The 27,120-nt window shown below is 42.2% G+C and overlaps 1 protein-coding gene across 3 annotated transcripts in view; it reads left to right on the top strand.

Annotated features, from left to right (window-relative positions):
* Window positions 1-27,120, top strand: part of GREB1L (GREB1 like retinoic acid receptor coactivator) — a 203,514-nt gene that overhangs the window by 111,504 nt on the left and 64,890 nt on the right. For 2 of the 3 annotated variants that reach the window (XM_075826362.1, XM_075826365.1), the window contains 12 exons: window positions 8,941-9,100; window positions 11,127-11,339; window positions 11,970-12,146; window positions 16,256-16,432; window positions 16,871-16,981; window positions 18,066-18,179; window positions 18,267-18,404; window positions 18,534-18,653; window positions 18,973-19,095; window positions 19,237-19,422; window positions 20,223-20,549; window positions 21,692-21,820. In XM_075826362.1, coding sequence (XP_075682477.1) covers window positions 8,944-9,100; window positions 11,127-11,339; window positions 11,970-12,146; window positions 16,256-16,432; window positions 16,871-16,981; window positions 18,066-18,179; window positions 18,267-18,404; window positions 18,534-18,653; window positions 18,973-19,095; window positions 19,237-19,422; window positions 20,223-20,549; window positions 21,692-21,820 — 1,972 coding nt within the window. In that variant the 5' untranslated portion in view covers window positions 8,941-8,943. Of the gene's footprint in view, window positions 1-5,569; window positions 5,846-8,940; window positions 9,101-11,126; window positions 11,340-11,969; window positions 12,147-16,255; window positions 16,433-16,870; window positions 16,982-18,065; window positions 18,180-18,266; window positions 18,405-18,533; window positions 18,654-18,972; window positions 19,096-19,236; window positions 19,423-20,222; window positions 20,550-21,691; window positions 21,821-27,120 lie in introns of all 3 variants that reach the window. The other variant, XM_075826364.1, reaches the window with a different exon arrangement.

Genomic DNA, 27,120 nt, shown 5'->3' with positions numbered 1-27,120 from the left:
GACAACTGGGCGTATTTTTACTTTCTACCAACTGGGCGTCGTGGAGAGTCGTGTATGACGTTGACCAATCAGCGTCATACACTTCTCATTGTTACAGCCCAGCTTCTTTCACTGCACAATCACTCTCTAACAATGAGAAGGTGTATGACACTGATTGGTCAGCGTCATACACTTCTCTCCACAACGCCCACTTGGTCAAAAGTAAAAACACGCCCAGTTAGTCATTAACTAATTAGCATAAATCTAAAATTGCTCATAACTTGCCAAAAAATGATAGTTTTTCTAAATAAATACTGCTTTTATCTACATTACGGCGCCGATCAGATTATGTAGGAGATTGGACATTTATAATTTGGTGACAGAGCCTCTTTAAATATGATTGGCCTCTGCCCTCCCCCCTTCATTAGGAGCAATTGGTATAATTGACTATAACAGTTTTTGGTCTACATTATGTATTTGTTTGCATTATTGGGAGATATTGGGTTTATACACATCAATCATGTAACACTGGTTAATATGAATCCACTTTTCTTTATATAAGTATGCTCTTTTATATGTTTATGTATTATGAATTTATTGCATTACATACTGTATACTGTATGTACTTCCCATTATTAGATAGAGATATATATATATATATATATATATATATATATATATATATTACACACACACAGTGGAGGAAATAAGTATTTGATACCTTGCTGATTTTGTAAGTTTGCCCACTGTCATGAACTGTCTAGAATTTTTAGGCTAGGTTAATTTTACCAGTGAGAGATAGATTATATATTAAAAAAAAAAGGAAAATCACATAGTCAAAATTATATGTATTTATTTGCATTGTGCACAGATAAATAAGTATTTGATCCCCTACCAACCATTAAGAGTTCAGCTTCCTCCAGACCAGTTAGGCTGGGTTCACACGACCTATTTTCAGACGGAAACGAGGCGTATTATGCCTCGTTTTACGTCTGAAAATAGGGCTACAATACTTTGGCAAACATCTGCCCATTCATTTGAATGGGTTTGCCGACATACTGTGCAGACAACCTGTCATTTACGCGTCGTCGTTTGACAGCTGTCAAACGACGACGCGTAAAAATACAGCCTCGTCAAAAGAAGTGCAGGACACTTCTTTCAGACGTAATTTGAGCCGTACTTCATTGAACTCAATGAAGCACAGCTCAAAATTTACGGCTGTCAGAGAAGCCTCGCAAAATGCGAGGAGGAGCAATTACGGCTGAAACGAGGCAGCTGTTTTCTCCTGAAAACAGTCTGTCATTTCAGCCGTAAAAGCCTGCTACCGTGTGCACATACCCTTACACGCTCCAAATCAACTTGGTGCCTGATTAAAGACAGCTGTCTTAAATGGTCACCTGTATAAAAGACTCCTGTCCACAGACTCAATTAATCAGTCTGACTCTAACCTCTACAACATGGGCAAGACCAAAGAGCTTTCTAAGGATGTCAGGGACAAGATCATAGACCTGCACAAGGCTGGAATGGGCTACAAAATCATAAGTAAGACGCTGGGTGAGGAGGAGACAACTGTTGGTGCAATAATAAGAAAATGGTAGACATACAAAAAGACTGTCAATCGACATCGATCTGGGGCTCCATGCAAAATCTCACCTCGTGAGGTATCCTTGATCCTTAGGAAGGTGAGAGCTCAGCCGAAAACTACACGGGGGGAACTTGTTAATGATCTCAAGGCAGCTGGGACCACAGTCACCAAGAAAACCATTGGTAACACATTACGCCGTAATGGATTAAAATCCTGCAGTGCCCGCAAGGTCCCCCTGCTCAAGAAGGCACATGTACAGGCCCGTCTGAAGTTTGCAAATGAACATCTGGATGATTCTGAGAGTGATTGGGAGAAGGTGCTGTGGTCAGATGAGACTAAAATTGAGCTCTTTGGCATTAACTCAACTCGCCGTGTTTGGAGGAAGAGAAATGCTGCCTATGACCCAAAGAACACCGTCCCCACTGTCAAGCATGGAGGTGGAAACATTATGTTTTGGGGGTGTTTCTCTGCTAAGGGCACAGGACTACTTCACCGCATCAATGGGAGAATGGATGGAGCCATGTACCGTCAAATCCTGAGTGACAACCTCCTTCCCTCCACCAGGACATTAAAAATGGCTCGTCGCTGGGTCTTCCAGCAGGACAATGACCCGAAACATACAGCCAAGGCAACAAAGGAGTGGCTCTAAAAGAAGCACATTAAAGTCATGGAGTGGCCTAGCCAGTCTCCAGACCTTAATCCCATCGAAAACTTATGGATGGAGCTGAAGATCCGAGTTGCCAAGAGACAGCCTCGAAATCTTAATGATTTACAGATGATCTGCAAAGAGGAGTGGGCCAAAATTCCATCTAACATGTATGCAAACCTCCAACTACAAAAAACGTCTGACTGCTGTGCTTGTCAACAAGGATTTTGCCACCAAGTATTAAAGAGGCTCTGTCACCAGATTTTGCAACCCCTATCTGCTATTGCAGCAGATGGGCGCTGCAATGTAGATTACAGTAACGTTTTTATTTTTAAAAAACAAGCATTTTTGGCCAAGTTATGACCATTTTTGTAGTTATGCAAATGAGGCTTGCAAAAGTCCAAGTGGGTGTGTTTAAAAGTAAAAGTCCAAGTGGGCGTGTATTATATGCGTACATCGGGGCGTTTTTACTACTTTTACTAGCTGGGCGTTCTGAAGAGAAGTATCATCCACTTCTCTTCAGAACGCCCAGCTTCTGCCAGATCACGCTGTGACGTCACTCACAGGTCCTGCATCATGTCAGACGAGCGAGGACACATCGGCACCAGAGGCTTCAGTTGATTCTGCAGCAGCATCGGCGTTAGCAGGTAGCCTCTGGTGCCGATGTGTCCTCGTTCGTCTGACACGATGCAGGACCTGTGAGTAAAGTCACAGCGTGATCTGGCAGAAGCTGGGCGTTCTGAAGAGAAGTGGATGATACTTCTCTTCAGAGCGCCCAGCTAGTAAAAGTAGTAAAAACGCCCCGATGTACGCACATAATACACGCCCAGTTGTACTTTTACTTTTAAACACACCCACTTGGACTTTTGCAAGCCTCATTTGCATAACTACAAAAATGGTCATAACTTGGCCAAAAATGCTCGTTTTTTAAAAATAAAAACGTTACTATAATCTACATTGCAGCGCCTATCTGCTGCAATAGCAGATAGGGGTTGCAAAATCTGGTGACATAGCCTCTTTAAGTCTTGTTTGCCAAAGGGATCAAATACTTATTTCTCTGTGCACAATGCAAATAAATATATAGAATTTTGACTGATTTTCTGTTTTGTTTTTTATATAATCTATCTCTCACTGGTAAAAGTAACCTAGCCTAAAAATTCTAGACTGTTCAAGTCTTTGACAGTGGGCAAACTTACAAAATCGGCAAGGGATCAAATACTTATTTCCTTCACTGTGTGTGTGTGTATGTGTGTGTGTATATATATATATATATATATATGTGTGTGTGTATATATGTATATATATATATTTATTTATTTATTTATTTATTTGGCACTATGCACTTACACTCTTGGATTAGCTTGAGAAAGGTTCAGGTGTGAACCGAAACATTGCTCATTCTGTGGTGAATAAACAAACATCTCTCCATCATTGAAGTCCTGGTGCTGTTACTGGTCTTCTACTATTGCAGTATATAGATAGATAGAGCTTTATTTTAAAGTGCCCTGTCTCCTATATAAGGATATCGGCGCTATAATGTAGGTGACAGTAATGCTTTTTATTTAGAAAAATGATCTATTTTAAGCCACTTTATGAGCGATTTTTAGCTTTAGGCTAATGAGTTTCTAAATGCCCAAGTGGGCGTGTTCTTACGTTAGACCAAGTGGGCGTTGTACAGAGGAGTGTATGACGCTGACCAATCAGCGTCATGCACTTCTCTCCATTCATTTACACTGCACTAGCGATATAGTTATATCGCTATGTGCAGCTTCATACACACATTATAACATTACTACAGTGTCCTGATAATGAATATACATCACTACGAGCCTGGACGTGATGTTTATTCAGAATCCTGACACTTCTGAATCTTTTCTGTGAGATTCCAGCAAGGCAAGCGTAATCTTGTTTGAAATGACAGGTTACATCGTAATCTTGCGAGATTACGCTTGCCTTGCTGGAATCTCGCAGAATAGATTCAGAAGTGTCAGGTTTCTGAATAAACCTCACGTCCAGGCTGGTAGTGATGTATATTCATTATCAGGACACTACAGTAATGTTGTGTGTATGAAGCTGCACATAGCGATATAACTATATCGCTAGTGCAGTGTAAATGAATGGAGAGAAGTGCATGACGCTGATTGGTCAGCGTCATACACTCCTCTGTACAACGCCCACTTGGTCTAACGTAAGAACACGCCCACTTGGGCAGTAAAACTTTAGCATAAAGCTTAAAATCGCTCATAAAGTAGTTTAAAATCATTTTTCGAAATAAAAAGCATTACGGGCACTTATAATGTGGTGACAGAGCCTCTTTAAAGGGAATGTGTCGCTAGAAATGTATATATATATATTTTTATTTTTTTTAGTTAAACAGTTAGTATATAAATGATTACACATTGTTCTAATTTTTTTTATTTTTTCACAAGTGAGGAAATATTATAAATTAGATTCTAATTTATAACATTTCCATGTGCTGGTCACTAGAGGGAGCAATTCCCAAAATTGCAGCATTAGCATTGCTTTATGCTGCAAAATTGGAGAAGACACACTCGCTCTAGTGTGCTCAAACAATCCCCCCCCCATCTTTATCCTGGCTAGTGCCAGGAGAAAGGAGGGGGTTGAATGTTCAAACCTCCTACACCGTGTGCCGCCATTTTTTTAGCGAATGCACAGTGTAGGAGGATTAGATACAGTGGTAATCACACAGTAGAACACTAACATACACACACATCACATACACATACAGAACTTACCTGCTCCTGCCGCTCTCTCTGCTCCCTCCGCTCCTACTCCTTGCTTCTGAACATATGGACAGAAGCCGCGACCGGAAGTAGTCATCTTACTGTCCGGCCGCGGCTTCCGGTCTACATGAAAATGGCGCCGGATGTCGCTCTGCTGAAGACCTTCCTTTTGGACTGTGTGGGAGTGGCGCTTGCGCCGTTCCCACACAGACTACGTACACTATAGTGAATGGAACGGCTCCTGTTCGCATTCTCTATGGGGATGTATGTGCCGTACTTCATCTCTGTATGTGTCGTTAATCGACACACAGAGAGATGAAAAAAAAATGGCAGTCCCCATAGAGAAGTAAAAGAAAGAAAAAAGTAAAACACAAATAAATAAAATAAATTTTAATAACATACTAAAAGCAATAACGTGACACCTTCCCTTTAAAGCCATTCTCCCCTTTTAGTATTCGAGAGATAAAATATTTATAGCACTTCTCCCCTCTGATTAGTCGAGAGAGAGGCTGCAGTTTTCACTGAGCTACAGTGGGTAGAGATTAACTGCTACTATGTCTGCCATACATTGCACACACAGGGAAGATAACATCTTTCTCCCCAATCTCTTCATAGCACACACCCAGAAGCAGCAGTATGGAGGACATTATACAGCAGTGTAGCTGAGAATGCAGCACTAAGGTGACCTAACTCTTACCAGCAGCTTGTGTCTCCTCTCTTCCTGCTCCCCCTACCCTCTCTATTGACTTCTATGGGCAGGCTGTGAAGAGCCAGAACTAGAGACCGAATTTACTTGACAACAGGGGTGGATAGCAGATTTAAGGCAGGGTGACACCTAGTGGCAGTTCCTTTACCCAGAACTTGCATGGATAAAACGACTAAATTTTAACAGTAAGTAAATTACAATGTTGATATATAGCAGGTATACTATTAGATTAGCATATTGTTGTTTGAGTAGTTAGTGTCCATTAAAGTGCAGTTTAAACCATACGTGACGTAACTAATTTTAGTCAAGTTTATACTCCACTGTGTTCTTGCAGTCACAACTTTTTTTTTTTAAACATTTTTTCATCAATGTGGCTTGTTTTTTTGTGGGATGAATTGTAGTTTTTATCAGAACCATTATGGGGTACATATATTGTATTAAAGATCTTTTTTTTTTTTCTTCATCTGTGTTTTTATTGAAAGAGATTTTGGATTTTTCCAGTACAAAAATATACAGGTGAGTAACCAGAGTACAACCCTAATAAAGTAGCAAATTCAGCACAATAATGAAAACCAGCAAGACATGCATAGTGGGCACATAAGCAGAGGATAGCCAGCATACCATTACTATTAAAGATCTTTTTTGGGGGGGGTAAAATGAAAAAAACAAAACATGCAATTTCAGTTTAAGAAATAACGTCTTTTTTTTTTTTTATAAAGTTCTTCTCCGGAACTTTTAAATAGTTTATCCTTAGACAAATTAATCAATATCCGATCAGTGGGGATTACTCTCACGGCACCCCTGCCGATCAGCTATCTGAAGAGGCCGCGACATTGAACGTTGCCCCTTCATAGTTTACCAGGCACAGCGCCATACAACTCTGTAGCCGCTATGCTTGGGATTGCAGTTCACTTGAATGGGACTAGTTTTGCAGGGAACTGCAATCCCAGGCACAGCCACTACGCAAGTGTATGGCATAGTGGCTGTTAAACTTTGAAGAGGCCGCAAAGTATGCCACCGTGGCCCCTTCAGACACCTGATTGGTCTGGGTGCTGGATGTCAGACCCCCACTTATCGGATATTGATGACCTATCCAAAGGATAGGCCATCAATATAAAAGTCGCGGAGAACCCCCTTTAAGGCGTCCACCGTGCGGTATAAATGTTAACTTTATTGTATGGGTTGTTACTATTTTAACTGCACTAAATTTAGATAGTTTTCTTTACTACTTTTGTGCAATAAAACCATTTGTTTTATATAATGATTCTTTGTGTTGTCGTATTGTAAGACTCATAGTATTTTTTTCCCGTCTACGGGGCTGTAGAACAGTTTGTCTTTTGTGGAACTACTTGTAGTTTTTATTGGTTTCGTTTTTGGGTACATATGACTTTATCGTTACTTTTTGATTCTGTTTTTGGGAGGCAAGAACTGCATTCTGGCATTGTCGTGTTTTGTTTTGTTTTTTCCCCAATTGTATTTACCATGCAGGATGATTAATATATTCTTTTTATAGTACGAGTACTTACGAATGTGGCGATAATGTTTTTTCTTTTTTTTTCTTTTCTGTAATCTCACTTAGGTTAGTTAACAAAAAACGAATGCAAAAAACAAATGTGCCTGATCGGATACAATACCCAGCTTTCCCAGCTATCATAGCGTGTAGGTAATTAATTAATACTTTAGTTATACCTAATAAAAGTTAACAAAGTGGGGCATACAACATCTAAAAAATAGCCAGGGTTGACCAGCAATAAGGTATGTAAGGAGGCTTATCCCCATTATACCCCTAGCGAAACATGTCGTGTGGGCTTCAGTGCTAATTTTAATTCTGAGTCAGGCCAGCAATGATAGTGATAGAATCAGCGGCATAACGTACGACTGCCGCTGGTATGCTACACTAGTGCTTAGGTGCACTCCACTTATTCAAATACAATCACGTCTCCTTACATACTGGTCAACCCTGGCTATTTTTAATTTATATGTTGTATGTCCCACTTTGTTACTTTTTTAGTTATACCTAATAAAAGTTAATTAATTACCTACACGCTATGATAGCTGGGAAAGCTGGGTATTGTCTCCGATCAGGCACATTTTGTTTTTTGCATTAGATGTTTGTTGCCCGCCAGCTATTAGGGTCATCCGTATTTTTTGAGTTAACAAAAACGACCCCCTGCCCATGTGTGACAGAGCAAGTATGCACTATGATTTATAAGGGTAAGAGGGTGATATTATGAACAAAACTTCATGTAACACCTTTTCCCTGTGGTCATCTAAAACTACACAGGGACAGGAGGAGGATCACAGATCCCTCTCTTTCAGGCCATCAACACATCTGCCCCACCCCCTCCTCCTCCTCCACATAGGCAGCAGCAGGTACAGTATATGCAGGTCTCACTTCATCCTGCTCTAGGCAATTGGTGCGATCTTTGTCTTGTCTTATAGCCAGAGCTAGAACCTTTAGGGTATGTGAACACGATAGCTTGCTTTTACATCTGAAATGACAGTCTGTTTTCAGGAGAAAACAGCTGCCTCGTTTCAGACGTAAATGCTCCTCCTCGCATTTTGCGAGGCTTCTCTGACAGCCGTAAATTTTGAGCTGTGCTTCATTGAGTTCAATGAAGAACTGCTCAAATTACGTCTGAAAGAAGTGTCCTGCATATAATGTATATAAGTGCCCTGCACTTCTTTTGACGAGGCTGTATTTTTACGCGTCGTCGTTTGACAGCTGTCAAACGACGCGTAAATGACAGGTTGTCTGCACAGTACGTCGGCAAACCCATTCAGATGAATGGGCAGATGTTTGCTGACGTATTGTAGCCCTATTTTCAGGTGTAAATCTAGGCATAATACGCCTCGTTTACGCCTGAAAATAGGTCGTGTGAACCCAGCCTTAGAGTAGATTCTCCTTCTGCAGTTACACTGCCCGAGCTCAGCTCTGGTTAACTAGGAGGGCTTCTTACTGCAGCCCGAGCATAACTCGGGATAAACTGTTAGTTTAAGACAAATAGAGTTTATGCGTTAATGGTAATTGAGTTTAGTTGTCCGATTTAGTCACGTACATAAGGTCAGGGCTATACCTATCGAGTTACGGCTGTAGTCCAGAGGAATGCGTTGAATTGCATTCAAGTCCGTTCACTACTGTAAACTGCAGCTGTCCCTCAATAGTTAACATTTAAATGACACCTTATTTTGTAACTGCATTCTGAGATTTTTAAATAGGTGGTTAATTGGTCATTTAGTGTGGTGTTTTAAGAAAAAAAAAAATTTCCCCCTCTAACAGGACATGGGTAATTCTTATGCGGGGCAGCTGAAATCTGCCCGGTTTGAGGAAGCTCTACACAATTCCATAGAAGCCTCCCTAAGATGTAGCAGTGTTGTGCCACGTCCAGTATTCTCCCAACTGTATTTAAATGCAGAAAACTCCACTATCACTGCAGATGGTAAGTTTTTTTTTAAGTGTTTTTTGTAATGTAATTTGCATGAAATTACAGGACGTTTACCTGGATTAGTCTATGTTCACATCTACGTCACATCCTCGTCGGAGCCCTGACTGACACAAACTGAAACCAAAGGCTTCCGTTTCCATCTCCATTAATTTCAGACTTTAGTCTACTACGCTATTCATCCCGTCAAAACTACTGAAAACCTGCACAACGGAGACAAACTGAAACCATTAGCACCGCATCCGTCACCACTGAAATAAATGGTGATGGAAACGGAAGTCTTTTGTTTTCATTTTGTGTCGGTCAGGGCTCGGTTCTGTCGGAACGGAGCCCTGACCCGGATGTGAACATGGCCTTACATGATGTTTCCAGACATCGTAAAGGTCCTAAATTCTGAAAAATAGTGAAGTGCCCATAATCAAAGGGGGAATACTTAAGCTCTATTCACACGACAGGGTATAAAAACGGTCATTTTGGTCTGTTTTTCTCGGCCGTTTTGCATCTTTCCATTCCGGGCCATATTTCCGTTTTTAACGGACGATTTTGACCCGTTTTGCATCAGTTTTTTTCCCCTGTCTGTTCTAGAAACTGATTAATTTCATTTGTAATTTTATTGCCACACACTGCCCTCTATAGATACTGCCATGTCCCCTTGTGGGTAGGGCCACACAGCCCCTCTTGTGGGTAGGGCCACACAGCCCCCCTTTACATAGCACCCCTCCCCCACCACCTTCCTGTAGATAGTGCCACTGTAGGGGACTGTTCCAGGAGAAGTCTGACTTCAATGTCCATATATGGACCATGAAGTCTGGGTCTTCTCCTGGAGCGGAATGCCCGGCCACAGCTTCGGCAACGCTGTGGCTGGGGATTGGAGATTCTGCTCCTACAGGGAGCAAAAAAATATACCCTCTTCCTCACATGCACTTCGCACTGAGAAGATGAGTGCGAACGAGCGACAGAAAGCATGGCCGTCACTCGGATCACATCCGAGTGAGGACCCATGCACACGACCGTAAAAAAATCTCCGTAATTGTGGACCGCAATACGGTCCGCAATTACTGACCCGTTCGGTTCTATTGGCCACGGACACCTTTCCGTATCGCTATGGAAGGGTGTCCGTGCCGTAAATCATGGAGCATGTCCTACGTTTTTGTATTTTTCGGGCCATGCTCCCATATTTTGTATGGGAGAACGGCCCGAAAATGCGGCCGGCCGTGCCCGCAATCGCGGGCCGTGATTACAGGCATGGCTGTGTGCATGAGGCCTTACAGCCGTGCTTTACACGACCCCATAGACTTCTATGGGGGCCGAAAATAGGGCATGCTCCATATTTTGACGGCCTGGTTTACCAGGCCATCAAAAAATCGGCCGTGTGAATAGCCTCATTTGAGTTCTATTGTTCCTACTGTGGCCCTGTGATGGCCGTTCAAAAAACGTCCATCACACAGCCGTGAATCCCTGTCGTGTGAATAGGGCCTTAGGATGGAGAAATTTCAGTGATGCACTAGTCAATTGAAGTGTTATTGTACTGTTTAAAAAACAAACCACAAAAAAAACAGTAAGGCCTCATGCACATGACCGTAGCCATGTGGACGGCCGTGATTTTCAGGTTGGACGGCCGTAAAGTGTCACCCGCGGGCCGCCCGCAAATCACGGGCCGTGGCCATGGCTGCGTGCATTAATTTCTATGAGCCTGGACCGCAGAACACGGCCGTAATAAGACGTGTCCGTTCTTTCTGCCGTCCAGGCTCCTGGGCCATGCACGGACCATGAAAACCACGGTCATGTGCATGGGGCCATAGAAATGAATGGGGCCGCAATTCTCCCGTGGATTTTCGGGGGAATTGCGGCCGCAAAAGCACGTTCGTGTGCATGGGGCCTGAGTTTTAACATGTGATCTAAAGAAAGGTCCACATTCTATTCAGACCTAAAAACTGTAACGTATTGTATTGGTATATTAAGAATTTGTTCTTAATAAAGTTGTTTTTAAATCGTTTTTGTCAATACTGTGGTTCTTGTTAAGGTGTTGATGTAAAACCTAAAGTTGAAGAACTAGAGAAGGATTTTGCGCAAAGGTACACGCAGAATGGCAGCCTGGATTTCTCAAACAGTCAGTCAATCTGTGAAATGGACGATGATGATGAAGAAGAAGACGAAGATGACATGTCAGATTCGAATAGTCCACCTTTGCCATATGCACAGAAACCAGCCCCAGAAGGGTCTTGTTCTGTAGATGGTAAGGCTTTAGTTTAAATGTTTGAGACGTTTATTTTCTTAAAGGCTACGTACACCTTTTGAAATTGTTTTTTTTTTTTTTTTTTAATAAAATTGTCTATCAGTGTGATTGGTGCAACTTCCTAAATACATTTGATTAAAAATGTTTACTTTTTGAGATGCAGCTGCTCTGTATCTCAAAGTATAATTTTTTTTTTTTATTGCCACAAAATTCTACATGTTTTACGAAATAGATATTTTTTCCATTGCAAGCTTCAGTCTTACGTATAAAACTTAAACTGGGTTGTGGATTTCTAAAATTGAAGACTTTGTAAACTGAAACGTGGTCCCTATTCTTTCAAATCGTTAGTAGTTATGGAAACCATTGTCCTGATTTCAGGAGACAGGGATCGCTCATTTGTGACCACTTCTTTAAAAATGGGGAACGGGACCCTGTTCATTAATGGGGAATCCGGCTGCTGTTTTCCCACTGGCTTGACACTTATTGCACGTCTGATAGACTTATGAGGAAAACAGACTTATTCACAGAGCTTAAACATTGCACACAATAGGTGAATAGATACTTATTAAGTTTCTACCCACCCAATGCAAAATTGACGCTCTTGTAATGTAGTTATTTTATCTACTTTAGGGTTCTGCCAAGCAGGGAAGGATTTACGGTTAGCTTCACTCAGTAAAGAGCAAATTGAGGTTCCTCCTGGCTTTCTTTTGGTTGGAGTGAAGACTCCGAGTCTCCCTGAACATATTCTTGTCTGTGCAGTGGATAAAAGGTTTCTCCCTGATGATGATGGGAAAAATGCACTTTTAGGTAAGTGATTTTTAAAAATACTACTGCTCTGTGAAATGCACACTCCTTATTCTAATCAACTGCTGCCGTGAAAAAATATATTTTCTTGGTAATGTATTTGGGGGACACATTGGGTAGAGGTCCTTGCCACTAGGAGGCTGACACTACATAGAAAAGAGTGGACTCCACCCAGGCTGGTCATACTTGCTGAGCAGTTTTAGACTAGTTTCTGTAGGAGACAGACACAAACTGCTTCTCAGGTCTGCTGCTGTATATTTAATTTTGTTTTATTTTTTTCCTTTTTGCTTTGGGATGGCTATCCGTTTTGGTTCTCCAGCTTAGTCAACACCCTGTGGATGCCCTTAAACCAGGCAGTACTCTGCACTGTGATTCCTTCACTGGCAGTCCCCTAACCTTTTCTCTTCTTCTGCAGGTGCCATGCCGGTAACCCCACTATGTGAAAGGTTACTAAAGAGGTGACCCTGCATACACCTGAAAATTTTTTATGTTGTGCGTATAAGCATGTCAACACCTTCATCCTCCATATTAGGGACTTCTAAAGTCTTGGAGTTTTTTTTATTAGCCACTGCCTCTGGGGAGCCTCTTCTGCACAAGCAGCCTTCCGGGCACTATTCAGGGTTTTCTCATTTCATTGGCGTGCTGTGCAACCCATAGCCGTTCTGCCGCCGGCCGGGCCTCTTAAGTTTTGCCCTGAGTTTTTTGCCGGTCTAGGCTGCGGTCTCCAGGGCTGTATGCCGTGCTCTCCTTGGTCAGGTGACATCCAGCTTGCTGGGGAATGGCCCTTGTCTCCAGCGGAGGCTTTATTACTATGGACAATTCTTTCTGAGCACAGGCTTCTAAGGGGTGATTTCTCCTTCCTGCTTCGCTGCTCACTTCCGTGACATACTCAGGACCTCTCTGCTTTGTCTTGGGGACTCTCAGCCTTGTCAACCAGTGAGACACAGCACCAAGTGTCCAGTAGGCCAGTGCTATTTCTTTCAGAGGTCATTTTTTCCTATCTAAACTTCCTTCTATTCCACTGTCAAATGTGGCATCCCTTCGCTTGGCAAGAGATTGGATTACCTTCCCAGGCCTGCTTTCGAGGTGCCAGGAAATAGCTTGCATCCAGCATTTGCCTATTCCTTGAATTGCAAAGCCTGGGCTAAGCAGCTTTACCAAGGTAATTCAATGTGGGACTTCGCAGTAGGATCTGACTGATCTCACTTCAACTTATTCATGCCTTCAAGTTTTTTTTGTGAGGCCTCTCCTGTCTGCCTGTTCTTGCTGCAAGGGCTACAGCTAATTTGGTGGCAATCCGACGCACCTTTTGGATTACCTGGGCAGGAGTATCCTCCGGCCCCTACGGATTCGTCAGGACTTGCTATGGTGGTAGGCCACATCAGCTATTCCTTTGGGCCCCTACACTGGCTCATCATATCGAACGATGCCAGCCTCACTGGTTAGGGGACAGTGTTTGGTCTTCTCACAGTTCTGGGCACTTGGTTGCAGATCGATCTGCTGAAATTGAGAGACATCTTTCTGGCCCTCTCCGATTGAACTCCTCTCCTCCAGGGTCGTCCAGTCAGCATCCAGACCAACAACTCCATGGTGGTCACCTACCTCATCAAGGTGGCATGAGGAGCCGGGCCGCAATGTGCAAGTTCTCTAAAATCCTCAACTGGACGCAGGATCATATCTTGGCTCTTTCTGCGGTGCAGGAGCTGGGAGTGGACAATTGGCTGCAAAATTTCTCAGTCAGGAAGCTGGAATCAGGGAGAGGTACTCCCCATCTAGGGTTTTTATTTTTTTCAGATCTCATAAGTGGGGCACTCCAGATGTTGACCTTTTTGCATCTCATTTCAGTCACAAGGTTCCAATGTGTGAGGCCAGGGCTCGGGATCCCAGGGCCCTTGGCGTTGACACTCTAGTCACTCTGTGGGATGGCTTTTCTCTTCCGTACCTTCATCCTCCCTTTCCGCTGCTGCCGAGAGTACTCAAGTGAATCAAATCAAAAGGCGTTCCCGCAATCCTGGTGGCTCCAGACTGGCCCCACTTGTCCTGGTACGCTGACTTTGTCATTCTACTTGTGGATGTTCTGTGGCAACTTCCATTACAATCGGACCTTCTTTCTTGAGAACTTCTATTCCATCGCGCTTTACCTCAGTATTGTAAAATGGCATGGCTGTTGAAGCCAAAGTATTGAGATATTGCAGTCTTTCTAACTCTGTGGCTTTTGGGCTTTGAGAATAGTCTGAACAACAATCGGCTAAGGTATATTACTGCACCTAGGTGGCCCTTTTCCGTTTGGACGAGCAACGCAGTTTTTCTTCCCCTGGTGTGTTCTACTCCCAAGGTTCTTTCCTTTCTGCAGTTGGGTTTGGATCAGGGCCTTTGCTTCCTTCAAAGGCCAGGTCTCTGCTCTCTCAAGCCTTTTCCAACACACGTTGGCTATTTGTTCCCAGGCCAAGGCTTTTTTGCAAGGTGTGACTCATGCGGTTTCCCGTTTTGTCATCTTACTGAACACTAGAACCTTAATCTGGTAACAAAGCTCTTCCGGTTTCCCCCTTCAAACAATTACGAGACGTCTCTCTGGTTACTCTCCTGGAAGGTTGTCTACCTGGTGGCTCTTACTTCCATCAGACAGGTTTTGTAAATGACCGCATTGTCCTGTAAGTCTCCCTTCCTTGTCATCCACAAAGTAAGAACAAAGTACATCCGTTTAAGAATGGCTTTCTCAGTTGAGCATAATAAATGGAGGCTGACCTTGATTGGTTGCGCTTGAATAGGCACAACACTATCGCGAAGCCAGATGGTTAGGAAGGATGCTGCCGTAATCCCTAGATCATCAGGTGCCAACCTCTCTGGAGTAGATGCAGGTAGATAAAAACAACGAAAACAGGTTAGAATCCACTGTTAAAAAAAGATACCATCCAGGTGCAATACTTCCACGAGTCAGATATTGTTTATATTTATATACAATAAATCGGCTTTTACCAAAAATCAGATTGACCTGTGGATGTATTGCGCCTGGATGGTGTCGCTTTTTTACAGTGGATCCTACCTGGTTCGGATTGTTTTGTATGAACTTGTCATCCATAAGGATAAGGTTGTGTTCTGTTCGGTCTGCTCTTCTGAAAAAAGTCTAACTTTCACATCAACCTGTATTTCGTCCTACTTTCCTTCTAACCCACTTCTTCCCATCTGAGGGAACGTACCTTTTTACTGTCTTGATGTGATGAACTGTACGCAACTACCATGCTGCGACTAAATTGCTCAGTTGCTCTGATTCTCTTTTTGTGTTATTTGCAAGGGCTTCATGGTTTCCAAGGCCACCATTGCTCGGTGGATTTAATCTGTGATTCTGGAAACTTATTGGTTTAAGGGAAATGTTCCTACCTTTCGGGTTACCGTCCATTCCACGAGGGCTGTTGGTGCATCCTGGGAATTATGCCACCAAGCTTCAGTTGATCAGGTTTGCAAGGCTGTTACCTGGACTTCAATGCACACCTTCACCAAACTCTACCAGATTCATTCCCTGGCTTCCACTGATGCCAATCTGAGTCGCAAGGTGCCCAAAGCTGCTGTGCATTAGGTTGGTCGCATGGCTCATCTTTTTGCCCACCATCTGGGACCGCGTCCCATGGTGCAGTGTCCCCCAATGACATTCGCCATAAAATTATTTTCTCGTTGAATTCATTAGGGGACACAGACCCACCCTCTTCTTCTTTTTTTTTTTTTTTTTTTTTCCTTGTACTTTTTGGTTGCTCATTTCCTCGGACCATGTATATGCTGAGGATTTCCTCTTCTACTGCTTCTGTACAAACTGAATAGCCAGTGTCTGGAAATATGGCCTGCCTAGGCTGAGCCAAAACTTCTTCGTTTTTTATTTTTTTGTTTCTTTTTCCTTCCACCACCCAGTGTCAGCCTCCTAGTGGCAAGGGTCTATAGCCATGGTGCTGTGTTCCCTGATATTGTCAGCAAGAAACTTCTTTTACGGTGAGTACAACAATCCAATTTTTAAAATTGTCTAACACCTGATAAATTGTCGCTTCTTTTGTGCAAATCAAAATCCTACTGACTGGAGCTTCCTTTAGTGGTGTAAAACTTATTTGTATAAATATATTTTGAAGGTTTCTCTGGAAATTGCGTTGGCTGCGGAGAGCGTGGTTTCAGGTATTTCACAGAGTTTTCCAATCATATTAACTTAAAGCTTACAACTCAACCAAAGAAGCAAAAGCACTTAAAGTATTATCTTGTGGGAAACTCCCAAGGAGCACTCTGCAAAGGGCCACTTATCTGCTGGAAAGGTGAGTCACTTTATTTAAAAATGATAATTCAAACTTTAGAAACCCACAAGTGATTATTTTCCAGTTTCTGCTGACTTTGGTCCTCTGCATCTTCAACTTAACTCTGCTTTTATGGTCGCTATAGACGAAGACCATCTTTAAAAACAACTGCTGTCCATATGCTCTATTAGGGCATACAAACTACATAGAGAACCCCTCCCTATGAGCCAGAGTTAAGAGCTACTCAATAAGAGCGCCTCCTGCTATGGTGGACACAGCCCATCCATTTTCACAGGGACAGGCTTTCATTTGATTGGGCGCCATGTGATCCTATATTTGCAACACCAGCTGCAAGGGAAATGAGTGTTTTTGTTTTGTTTTTCGTTTATTTGTCCTAAAAAGAAATTATTACTTTTTTTTTTATTTATTTTTTTACCTTTTTTAAATTTTATTTATTAGAGCCTCGAAGTCGACCATTCCCTACTTTAGCTGCAAAGCCGATAACTTCTGTCTCGCTGACCCCTGAAAATGCAAGCTCTAATGGGTACAAGTCTGGCTTCTTACATTCAGGTAAGCTCTATCTATTTTTTTTTATTGCGATTTTCACGGGTTAGTCTTTTAAACGAGGACCTGCATGCTTAAAGAGGCTCTGTCACCAGATTATAAATTCCCTATCTCCTACATAATCTGATTGGCGCTGTAATGTAGGTAACAGCAGTGGTTTTTATTTTGAAAAACGATCATTTTTGAGCAAGTTATGAGCTAGTTTAGATTTATGCTAATGAGTTTCTAAATGGACAACTGGGCGTGTTTTAAATTTTTACCAGCTGGGTGTTGTACAGAGGAGTGTATGATGCTGACCAATCAGTGACTAATCAGCGTCATACACTTCTCATTGTTCCATCCCAGCATGATCCACAGCACAGTGTGATTGTGCAGTGAAAGAAGTAAACACGCCCAGTTGCTAAAAACACAATACATGCCCAGTTGTCCATTAGAAAGAATCATTTGCATAAATATAAAATTGCTCATAACTTGGCCAAAAATGATCGTTTTAAAAAAAAACGTTACTGTTCTCTACATTGCAGCGCCGATCACATGCAATAGGAGACAGGAATTTGATAATCTGGTGACAGAGCCTCTAAGTGTTTCTTGTTTGTCTATGGCATTCATTTTATTGTTGGTGCGTCGTATATCTTCTTTGATACTACATACAGGATAAGGCCTCATGAACATGACCGTTGCCATGTGCACGTCTGATTTTCGGGCCGGCCGACAGCGGACTGCCAGCCGCGAGCTGCCTGCAAATCGCAGGCTGTGCACATGGCCGCGGGCATTATTTTCAATGAGCCCGGACCGCAGAACACGGCCGTAATAAGGCTTGCCCGTTCTTTCTGCTGGCTCCGGGGCCATGCACGGACCGTGGAAACCACGGTCGTGTGCATGGCCCCATAGGAATGAATGGGGCCGCAATTCTCGCGTTGTTTTTCGGGGGAATTGCGGCCGCAAAAGCACGTTCGTGTGCATGGGGCCTAACTCCGCTACACTATGCATCTAAATAACAATCTTTCCAATACACACACGTTCGGCGAATTGGAAAATTTTACCCTTGATTTTATTAATGTTTTGACCGAGATATAATCTTATTCCTCAGGCAAAGCACCTACTGCTTTTAATTCAAGTACTCCTCAGGATCTGTCTCGAAATAAGGGTATTGTGAAGCCATTACCACTACCTGTCCACGTTGTGGGCAAGACTTTTCCTGCTTGTGAGTTTGCATTAATTTAAAAGTCCATGTTTTCTACATTAATTGTGGCTTTATGTTCAATGTAAGTTATTGGTTTATTCCGGCCAGCATCTTTTTCGATCCAAGCACCAGAGATCACCAATGGTAACATGAATGGAGCGAGAGTCGCCGTACTAAATCCAGCACCGTCTCAGCCACTTGCCCACTCAACATCACCAAGTCCTGGATGCGTTGCTGGTGATAGTGGTATGGATCTTTACTCCAACCCTGTTACTGCAGCTCTGTAAAATATTTCTGTATTTGTTAGTATATTTACATTAAATATTTACTTTGAATTAACAAAGTTCATTTTTTTTTTTCTTCTTCCCTGAACAGCAATGATGACTTTTTCTGGCCCACCAAAGAAAAGACACAGAGGATGGCCACCTAGCTCCCCAGTTCAAGCACCAGTGTTGTCTTTTCCTTCACCTCCTGTTCGGCCAATCACAAGACCCGGTTAGAAGGCTCAAGCATTGTTTTGCATTATTAAAAGAATAGATAATGAAACCAATAATAATTTCCTGTTTTTCTTAAGAGGTTACTCTTCAGCTTGCATGGAGTTTGCCTTCAGACCTATTGATCATCAGCCAGATAAGGCGCAGGGAGACAGGTTCAAGTTACACTAACTGTTATACTTCACTAAAACCTGCCAAGTCCTTTTTGAGCCTCCAATATGTAAAGTGATGTAGTGCATGAATAGAGATTAAATGCAATGGGCTTGCATATAGATGTTCTCAGAACTGATTCCATTCCTCTTTTTTTTTTTTTCCTCCAGCTTCTCTGCCGCAGCCTATCTTGGGTGGGGTTTTCCTGCCACAACCGATTCCTGCTGGAGAAACTGTGATTGTGCCTGAAAATCTGTTGAATAACTCAGGTGTGCGTCCTGTGATATTGATTGGTGAGTCCCCAAGTAATCGCAGATTGAGCCACTAGGATGAAACAAAGAATGTTCTATTATATTTATCATAACGATCTAAAATAATCATTGTTACTATGTATCGTCTTACCTTTATTACATGTATTGCTATTTGTGTTGCAGGGTATGGTGCGTTGCCATACTTCTATGGAAATGTTGGCGATATTGTCGTAAGTCCATTGTTAGTTAATTGCTACAAGTTACAGGAACTGGAGAAAAAAGAGCTGGATCAGATGGGAGTTTCCAGCAGTCAATTCCTCAGTGTGGAAAATCTGATTCTTCTGACAATCCAGTACCTTGTGAAACTTGGTGAGATTTAGTGCTACTCTTGTTTCCCTTTGTTGTGCAAGCAGAATTTATTGTTCTGGCCTCTAAAATATTTCCACATTCACTAGTTTTACAAATTTTCCAATGTTTTAAACCAAGGAACACCCTTTGTAGTAAAGTCTGTATTAAAGAATTTATCTGAGAATTTTTAAATCGACAACAGGGCAGGGGATGGCTTAACCTAATAAACTAGCAGAAACTCACCCTACCAACGACTGGCCTCTGCGTTTACATTCCGTGAATGGCAGCTTGAACCACCGAATGGCTGCAGCGGCATGAGACCGATGAATGACACGTGACCACTGCAGAACCTTTTTGGACCGGAGCTGTGAATAGCAAGACCTCAGCGCTGGAGCGGGTTGAGTGTTTGCTATATTGTTAGGGTATGCCTTCCCCTGCCATACTGCCGATTTTAAAAAAAGTTCCGGATAGCACCTTTAAGTTTTCTAAATGTCCTGATTGCACAAATTCTTATAGAATTAGAAAAATATAGATTTAGGTATAACTATATTACTTGTTAAAAGTTACTTGTCTAATGGGTTTTTCAAGATTCCTCATCAATAATGTTGTGTATTTATAAAAGTAAAGAAAAAAAACATAATGCCTTGGAAAACAGGCCTTTCTCTTGGGATTGTTTTGTAATCTTGAAGATCAGAGAATTTTATCACTTGACATCTGAACTCACTTGTACTAATTTTTTTTGTACAGAGCGGATTGGTGTGTCTCTTAGCTTTGTAAATATATATCCGATATTCAAATTGTTTCCATTTTGGTCCTTTTAGGTCCAGATCAGATACCGATTCGGGAGGTTTTTGAACAAATTGTGCTGAAAGCTTTACAGGAATATACCTATAAAGATCGCTCAATGCAGGTTAACTCTCCTGGAATGTCTGTGTCACAAGCTCAGCTTCCATGGCTGGCCCGCTTATCAGCTAGTGTCTCACAAGATTTGGTGCATGTCCTTGTTACCCAGAACTCACTGGCAGAGGGCATCTCGGAGACCCTTCGATCTCTGAGTGATCTGAAACCTCAACAGAAGCTTCCGGACTATGTAGTGGCCATCTGTTGCTCAAAGTTGCGAGGAAATGAATTTTGTGTGATTGCACTTGGTAAGTAGTAATCCTGTGATAGCGGACGTTTTTTCTATTGTTGCCATATCTTAAAATATTTAAACTACTTATGGAAAAAATAGCCAGATTCTATTGAACCCATATAATAACATGCTACTACTACTCCAGTTATTTTTTTACTACTTCAACTTATATGTCTAATATATATCAACAGCCTCTTGGATATACCTTGGTTCTATGCCATTTTGATATGAACTCCTAAATGTTAGTCCGAATCGCTGTTTTGTAAAGGACTTGATGGGCAGAATGTCTTTATGCAAGTTACTTATAGAAAAGTTTGCCATTTTTCTATACAATTGCGTCAGCCTTTTTGGCAAGTCACAACCTGAAGCTGGGCTATTTTGGTTTACTTTTGAATTTGCCTCCTGTAACTGATGACGCATTGTATCGGGCCAGCCTGTGTGGAGAGAGGGCACCTGGTAGACTAAAGGCTAAAATTATCCAGCAGCCTGCAAGGTGAATGGCAGGGCAGCTGCACCACTGGTTCTCCTAATCCAGTTTTATCTTTAACAACCCATTCAAATGAACCAGCCTGGACAGAGAGTGGGTGGCGGAGGCCCCGGGGCATGGGGCTATAACCGGGCCCTGTGTGTATAAATTGGAAAATGTCAGACATAAAACCTCATTTGTTTTTCCTTTTCTCATGTTTTTTTTTTTAAATTGCGGACTACCAGAATGCTATTATATAATGAATTTTGGTAACCATTTTAATCATGTTATACATAGAAGTTACTATGTTAGAACTTACTTCTTTCAGCTATTCTATAGAATCTATAATCCTTGCGATAGTAATTAAGTTTTTCCAATTTTGATCTTGAAAATTTTGGTAAATTCTTTTGCCATGGTGATATCATCAGATTGGTACACGTGATACAACACAAGTAGTTCAGCAAACAATTTCTCACAAGAGCTCTGCAGCCAGGAGTTCAGTTTATGGCTTCTTTTGTGTTTACATGTCAAGGCACCATGACTTACAATAGAAAGGATTGTACTGTTTTAGTGTTCTCTTCTATTTGTTTAAGTAACATTGTTGATAGTCGCCTAGTCAGCTGGCACTGATCATTGTTGCAGTATGGCGGTTTATTTATAGTGATGTGTGAAAACATATTTTACTTTTCCAGGAAAATACCAGTCCCGGGTTCTTGCTGAGAGTATGCTGACGACAAGCGAATTCTTAAAGGAGATTAGCTATGAGCTAATCACTGGCAAGGTCAGCTTCTTGGCCTCACACTTTAAAAACACATCTATGGGTAAGTAGATTTTATGGCTTGAATAGATGAATTTCACCGAATGTACTTCTAAGGCCAAATGCACCCGATGTGTATTATTTGCGGATTTGTCGCGCATCCGTAGAGTAATACAGTACCAGCAAAGTGAATGAGATCTCAAAAAATCTCATCTAAACGTTGTAGGTTTTCTTCTGCACGTAAATTGACCGGTGTGTGTTATGCAATTCGCAGCATGCCAATTTATCTTTTGTTTCCGCTTGAATTTGATCTGATTTTTTTTTTTTTTAAAAACACTCCAAAATCTGCAGCATAAAAATGTTAAAAATGCATTCAAAGCGTATTTTACATGTAGACTTTTCTGTGTTTATCTGCGCATTTTCTACACCAAATTCCACAATGTGTGAATGTAGCCAAAGTCTTCAAAATGGTTATATTCAACTGGGAAATAACATTTCCAGGATAACATTTCTTAAAGAAGATCTGTCACCAGTTTAATACTTCTCTGTCTCCTACCTAATCTAATAAACGCTTTGATGCTGATAACTACTGTTTTTGTTTTTTTTAACAAAAACATTTATTATTGACAAAGTTCTGATCACTTTTAGATTCATGCAAATTTTTTTCTAAATGCCCAACAGGGCATTTATTTATTTTTTGTTATCCAAGTGGACGTTGTAAAGTAAAGTGTATGACGCTGACCAATCAGCGTCATACACTTCTCTTCATTCATGCCCATCTTTATTCATAGCACAGCGTGATCTCGAGAGATCACGTTCTGACTTGACTTCTTCCCGCAGGCCCCTCACCGGAGCGACGGGAGAATGCCCAGACATCGCCTCCAGCCGTGCCAGGACGATTATCCTCCTCCTGGCATGTCTGGGAATTCTCCCGTCGCTCCGGTGAAGTAACTGCGGGAGGAAGTCACGTCACAGTGAATAAAGCTGGGCATGAATGAAGAGAAGTGTATAACGCTGATTGGTCAGCGTCATACACTTTACTTTACAACGCCCACTTGGTTAAACTAAAAAAAAAAAACGCACAGTTGGGCATTTAGAAAAAATTTGCATAAATCTAAAAATGATCAGAATTTTGTCAATAACAAACGTTTATTTAAAAAAAACAGCACAGTAATTATCAGCAGTGTCAGGATTCTGAATACACATGACGTCCAGGCTGGATGGTCATGTGTATTCATTATCAGGACACTTGATTAACGTTAATCTCTGTGTATGTGGCTGCACATCGCTGCTGTGTAAATCAATGGAGATGAGGGTATGATGCTGACTGGTCACTGATTGGTCAGCGTCATACACGTAAACACGCCGAGTTAAAAACACAATACACGCCCAGTTGAACATAACGGAAAAAAAACGCCCAGTTGTCCATTTCAAACCTCATTTGCATATATATATAAAATAGCTCATAACTTGGCCAAAAATGAACGTTTTAAAAAAACTAAAAATGTTACTGTTCTCTACATTGCAGCGCCAATCACATGCAATAGGAGATAGGGATTTGAGAATCTGGTGACCGAGCCTCTTTAAAGCAACAAATCGTAGATTTATCTCTGCCTTGATCTGGGTCTGGGCCTCCACTGAAGGGATGTAGATCTGTTTGGCATGAACGACTTTCCAACTACTGCTTCTGACGACTCTAAAAATTCAATACAACATATCAAATTGTCTTTAGATGTCTGCTTTCCACTTGTTTCATGATTTTGTTTTACGAAATGGCACAACAGTCTTACAAATTGGAAGGCGCTTATGTTCTCATCTCTGTATTGATGGCCTGTAATGCTAAAGTGTTACCGTCATTTTCATTTTTTCCCGTAAAATCGATCGTTCAATTGAATATATGAAACTTAGAAGGAATATATCTTATTAGAGAAAAATGCCTCTTCCTCTACTTATCAGGCACTCTCCTTATGCCTCTCCTCAATTCACTGCTAAAATCTGGAGTCAGTGAGACAGATGAAGACCGCTCACTGAGGGATCAAGTTACATGATGCCCATAGAAGTCTATGTATAGCGGAGGAGGGAGATGCTGGAGGGCAACAGAGGAAAGTGGATACACAGGCTGCTGCTTCTAGTGATTTATCTTACCCGAATATGGATTCACAGTTACACTTCTCCTTATTGCTATATGATGTCCTCCATGCTGCTTCTAGTAAGTGTTATTTCTTGCCCCAGTGCTGGATTCTAGTAAAACACTTAATAGAAGCATCAGCAGAGTGTCTCTCCCTCCTCCTTCTGCACCCCCCCCCTTTTCCATCATCTGCTATGGGCAGCTGCAGCCTTCAGTGAGTTGTCTTCAACTCTGCCTCACCAAATATGGATTTTAGCGGTAAGTTCAGAACGAGTGAATAGCTAAGTGGCAGGGGGAGGGGAGAAAAGTCTTAAGTGGAGAGTTTTTATTTATTTATTATTTTTTTTTTAATCCATATTACAAAGTTTCTTCTATTGGCTCATGCTATTGATTTGTGGGGAAAAATGTGAAATGGCGGTTATACTTTAATAAGTATCTAATATTAACTAATTAATACTACATCAGGTTTTTAGTAAGATCACCTGAACCTTGGAAAAGGCAGAGGAAAACTGCCCACATTGCAGTTTTTCTACTTTGTTTATTAACCCCTTGGCGCACCACGACGTGCCGTTACGTCCTGGTGCCGGGGGGGGGGGTGATGTATGGAGCGGGTTCCATACGCTGCAGCGATCGCACTGTTCCTGGCAGTTTAACCCCTCAAATGCTGTGGTCAATCGGGACCGCAGCATCTAAGGCGTTTGAGGGAGGTGGCCCCCCTCTGACAGCACATTAACGCCCCCACAACACGATCGTTTGGTGCCGATTGTTGTCCTGGCAGTCCAGGGGCCTAATGAAGGCCCCCAGGATTGCCTTTACTCAGCCTCTTTTAAGACATGCCTGTGGCAGGGCTTAACAGAAGCCTGTAAAAATTACAATTACGTTGTACAGAGGAGTGTATGACACTGACCAATCAGTGACCAATCAGCGTCATACACTGCTCATTGTTCCAGCCCAGAATTTCACTGCACAATCACACTGTAACAATGGGCTGGAACAATGAGAAGTGTATGATGCTGATTGGTCAGCGCCATACACTCCTCTGTACAACACCCAGTTGGTCAAAAGTAAAAATACGCCCAGTTGTCTATAAAGAAACTAATTAGCATAAATCTAAAATGCATAACTTGCTCAAAAATGATAGTATTTCAAAATAAAAACCACTGTTCTCTACATTGCCGACCAGATTATGTAGAAGATAGGGCACTTATAATGTGGTGACAGAGCCTCTTTTTTTTAAAATATTCTTTTTATTATCAGTTTTCACATTTTCTTACAAACATTTCACGTAAAAGTTACATCATGAGTGCGCAGCACTCTACTGTCATGGAATTAACTTTGAATTAAATTCAACATAACACATAAACATATAAACATATGAACATGGCATAATTGTCTATCTTCAGATGGACCAAAAGCATGACTTCCCCCAACCCCGACACGACCTAGGTCATTAATAAGTTTCTACTCATCCTTTTTCCCCCAGCTGATTCAGAGTTGCAACCCCCCTAAAGTGCCTGCCAAGAGCTGTGTACAATACCACTTTGTGTACTGGAAGGGCCTAACAATTTCCGCTATTTCGGCTGCTGTACATTGCGATTCTATGAATGTTTGCCACTTATCAAATAGCTTCTTGGTTCCCGTTTCCTTCCGCCTTTCCACCTCCACCCTCTCAAGAACCAATAACTGTTTCAGCCGCGACACAATCATTTCTAATCCCTGCATGTCTGCCTCTAGCCATTTACTCAGGAGGCATCTCAAGGCTACCAGTAGAACCGTGTGCACCAGCACGGGAGGTGATCTCACTCCTTGAACACCCTCTTCCTCCGGCGGCCGCGCCTGATGGAATAGTAACGCTTGCGGCGTCATTGCGAGATTCGTTTTCCAATGATCCTCAATATATTTCTGTACCATCCCCCAAAATCGTTTCGTATGTACACACCCCCACACTCCATGCCACAAATTCGTCAGTGGTGTATTGCACTTGGGACAACTTGTAATGCGGTCAGGGAAAGATTGTGAAGGCAGAATATTAAAGCCATATATCGCTGTATGCATCAACTTAAAATAGGTTTCCCTCCAGCTCTCATTTATCACACTCTTCCGTACCGTCTCCCAACCCCCCAGTATGATCTCTCCTATACCTGGATCCTGAGTCCACCGTTCCCAGCTTTTAAAACTAATCCTTGATTGCGGCCGAACAAAACCATCTTTCAATGCTCCATACAGCCCCGAAATGGTCGCCCGCCCAGTTGTTGGACCCATGACCTCATCCAGAGTGTGCGAGGTAGCTTCCTTACTCAAATCCCTGAGCCTGGAGGTGCAAAATGCTCGTACCTGAAGTACTTGCAAAAAATTGACCCTCCCTGCTATGTGTCTGAGTTTAGTGGTGATTTCCTCCCCAGTTAACCACCTCTTTTCCTCTGTGTGCATAAGATCCCCTGCATTTCCCATGCCTACCCTCCCCCATGAGGCAATTCCGTCCCCCTTGTCTATTCCCGGTAAAAACTCTGGATGTCCGCTTAACGGCATATATTTCGAGACCAGGTGAGGCAGCCCAAACTGTTTACGTACCACTTTCCAAGCTAGAACTGTATCTCTCAATACAATGGAGGTTTTGAGACGGCACGGAAGAGAAGCAACTCTACAATGTAATAAAGCTTTTAGGTTCCAGGGTGAGGCATATTCCCCTTCCAGATCTAAGTTGGAATAATTGCTTGTCTCATGAAGCCAATCTACTACATGGCGAAAAAGACAGACCACGTTATAACCCCTGACATTCGGAAAGTTCACACCCCCTTCTTGTTTACCCATCATAAGCTTGGTAAGTGCTATGCGCGGCCTTTTTCCTGCCCATATAAATTTAGTGAATGAAGCCGTCAGTTTCGAGACATCCACATGTTTCAATAAGAGAGGGAGTGTTTGAAAGGGGTATAGCAATCTGGGGAAACTAACCATCTTAATCAGATTGCATCTTCCCAGGAGGGGCAACGGCAATTGGCCCCATCTAGTGAGTTCCGCTTGTATTTTTTTAATTAACGGGGGATAATTTAGGCCATACAGAGTGTCCTCCCTATTTTGATACCCAGATAAGTAATGCAGTGCTCAACCGGTGATATCCCGCAACCCAAGGATTGCCAAAAGGTCTTAGGCAATGGCCTGCCCAACTCCAGCAGTTCGCTCTTAGCTATGTTGACCTTATATCCCGAGCATTGTCCAAATTCCTGTAAAAATTGAAA

Source organism: Rhinoderma darwinii, chromosome 5, assembly GCF_050947455.1.
Source record: "Rhinoderma darwinii isolate aRhiDar2 chromosome 5, aRhiDar2.hap1, whole genome shotgun sequence".
Lineage (NCBI taxonomy): Eukaryota > Metazoa > Chordata > Amphibia > Anura > Rhinodermatidae > Rhinoderma > Rhinoderma darwinii.
Note: the sequence above shows the minus strand (reverse complement) of the source record. Positions and strands in the feature narration are given on the sequence as shown.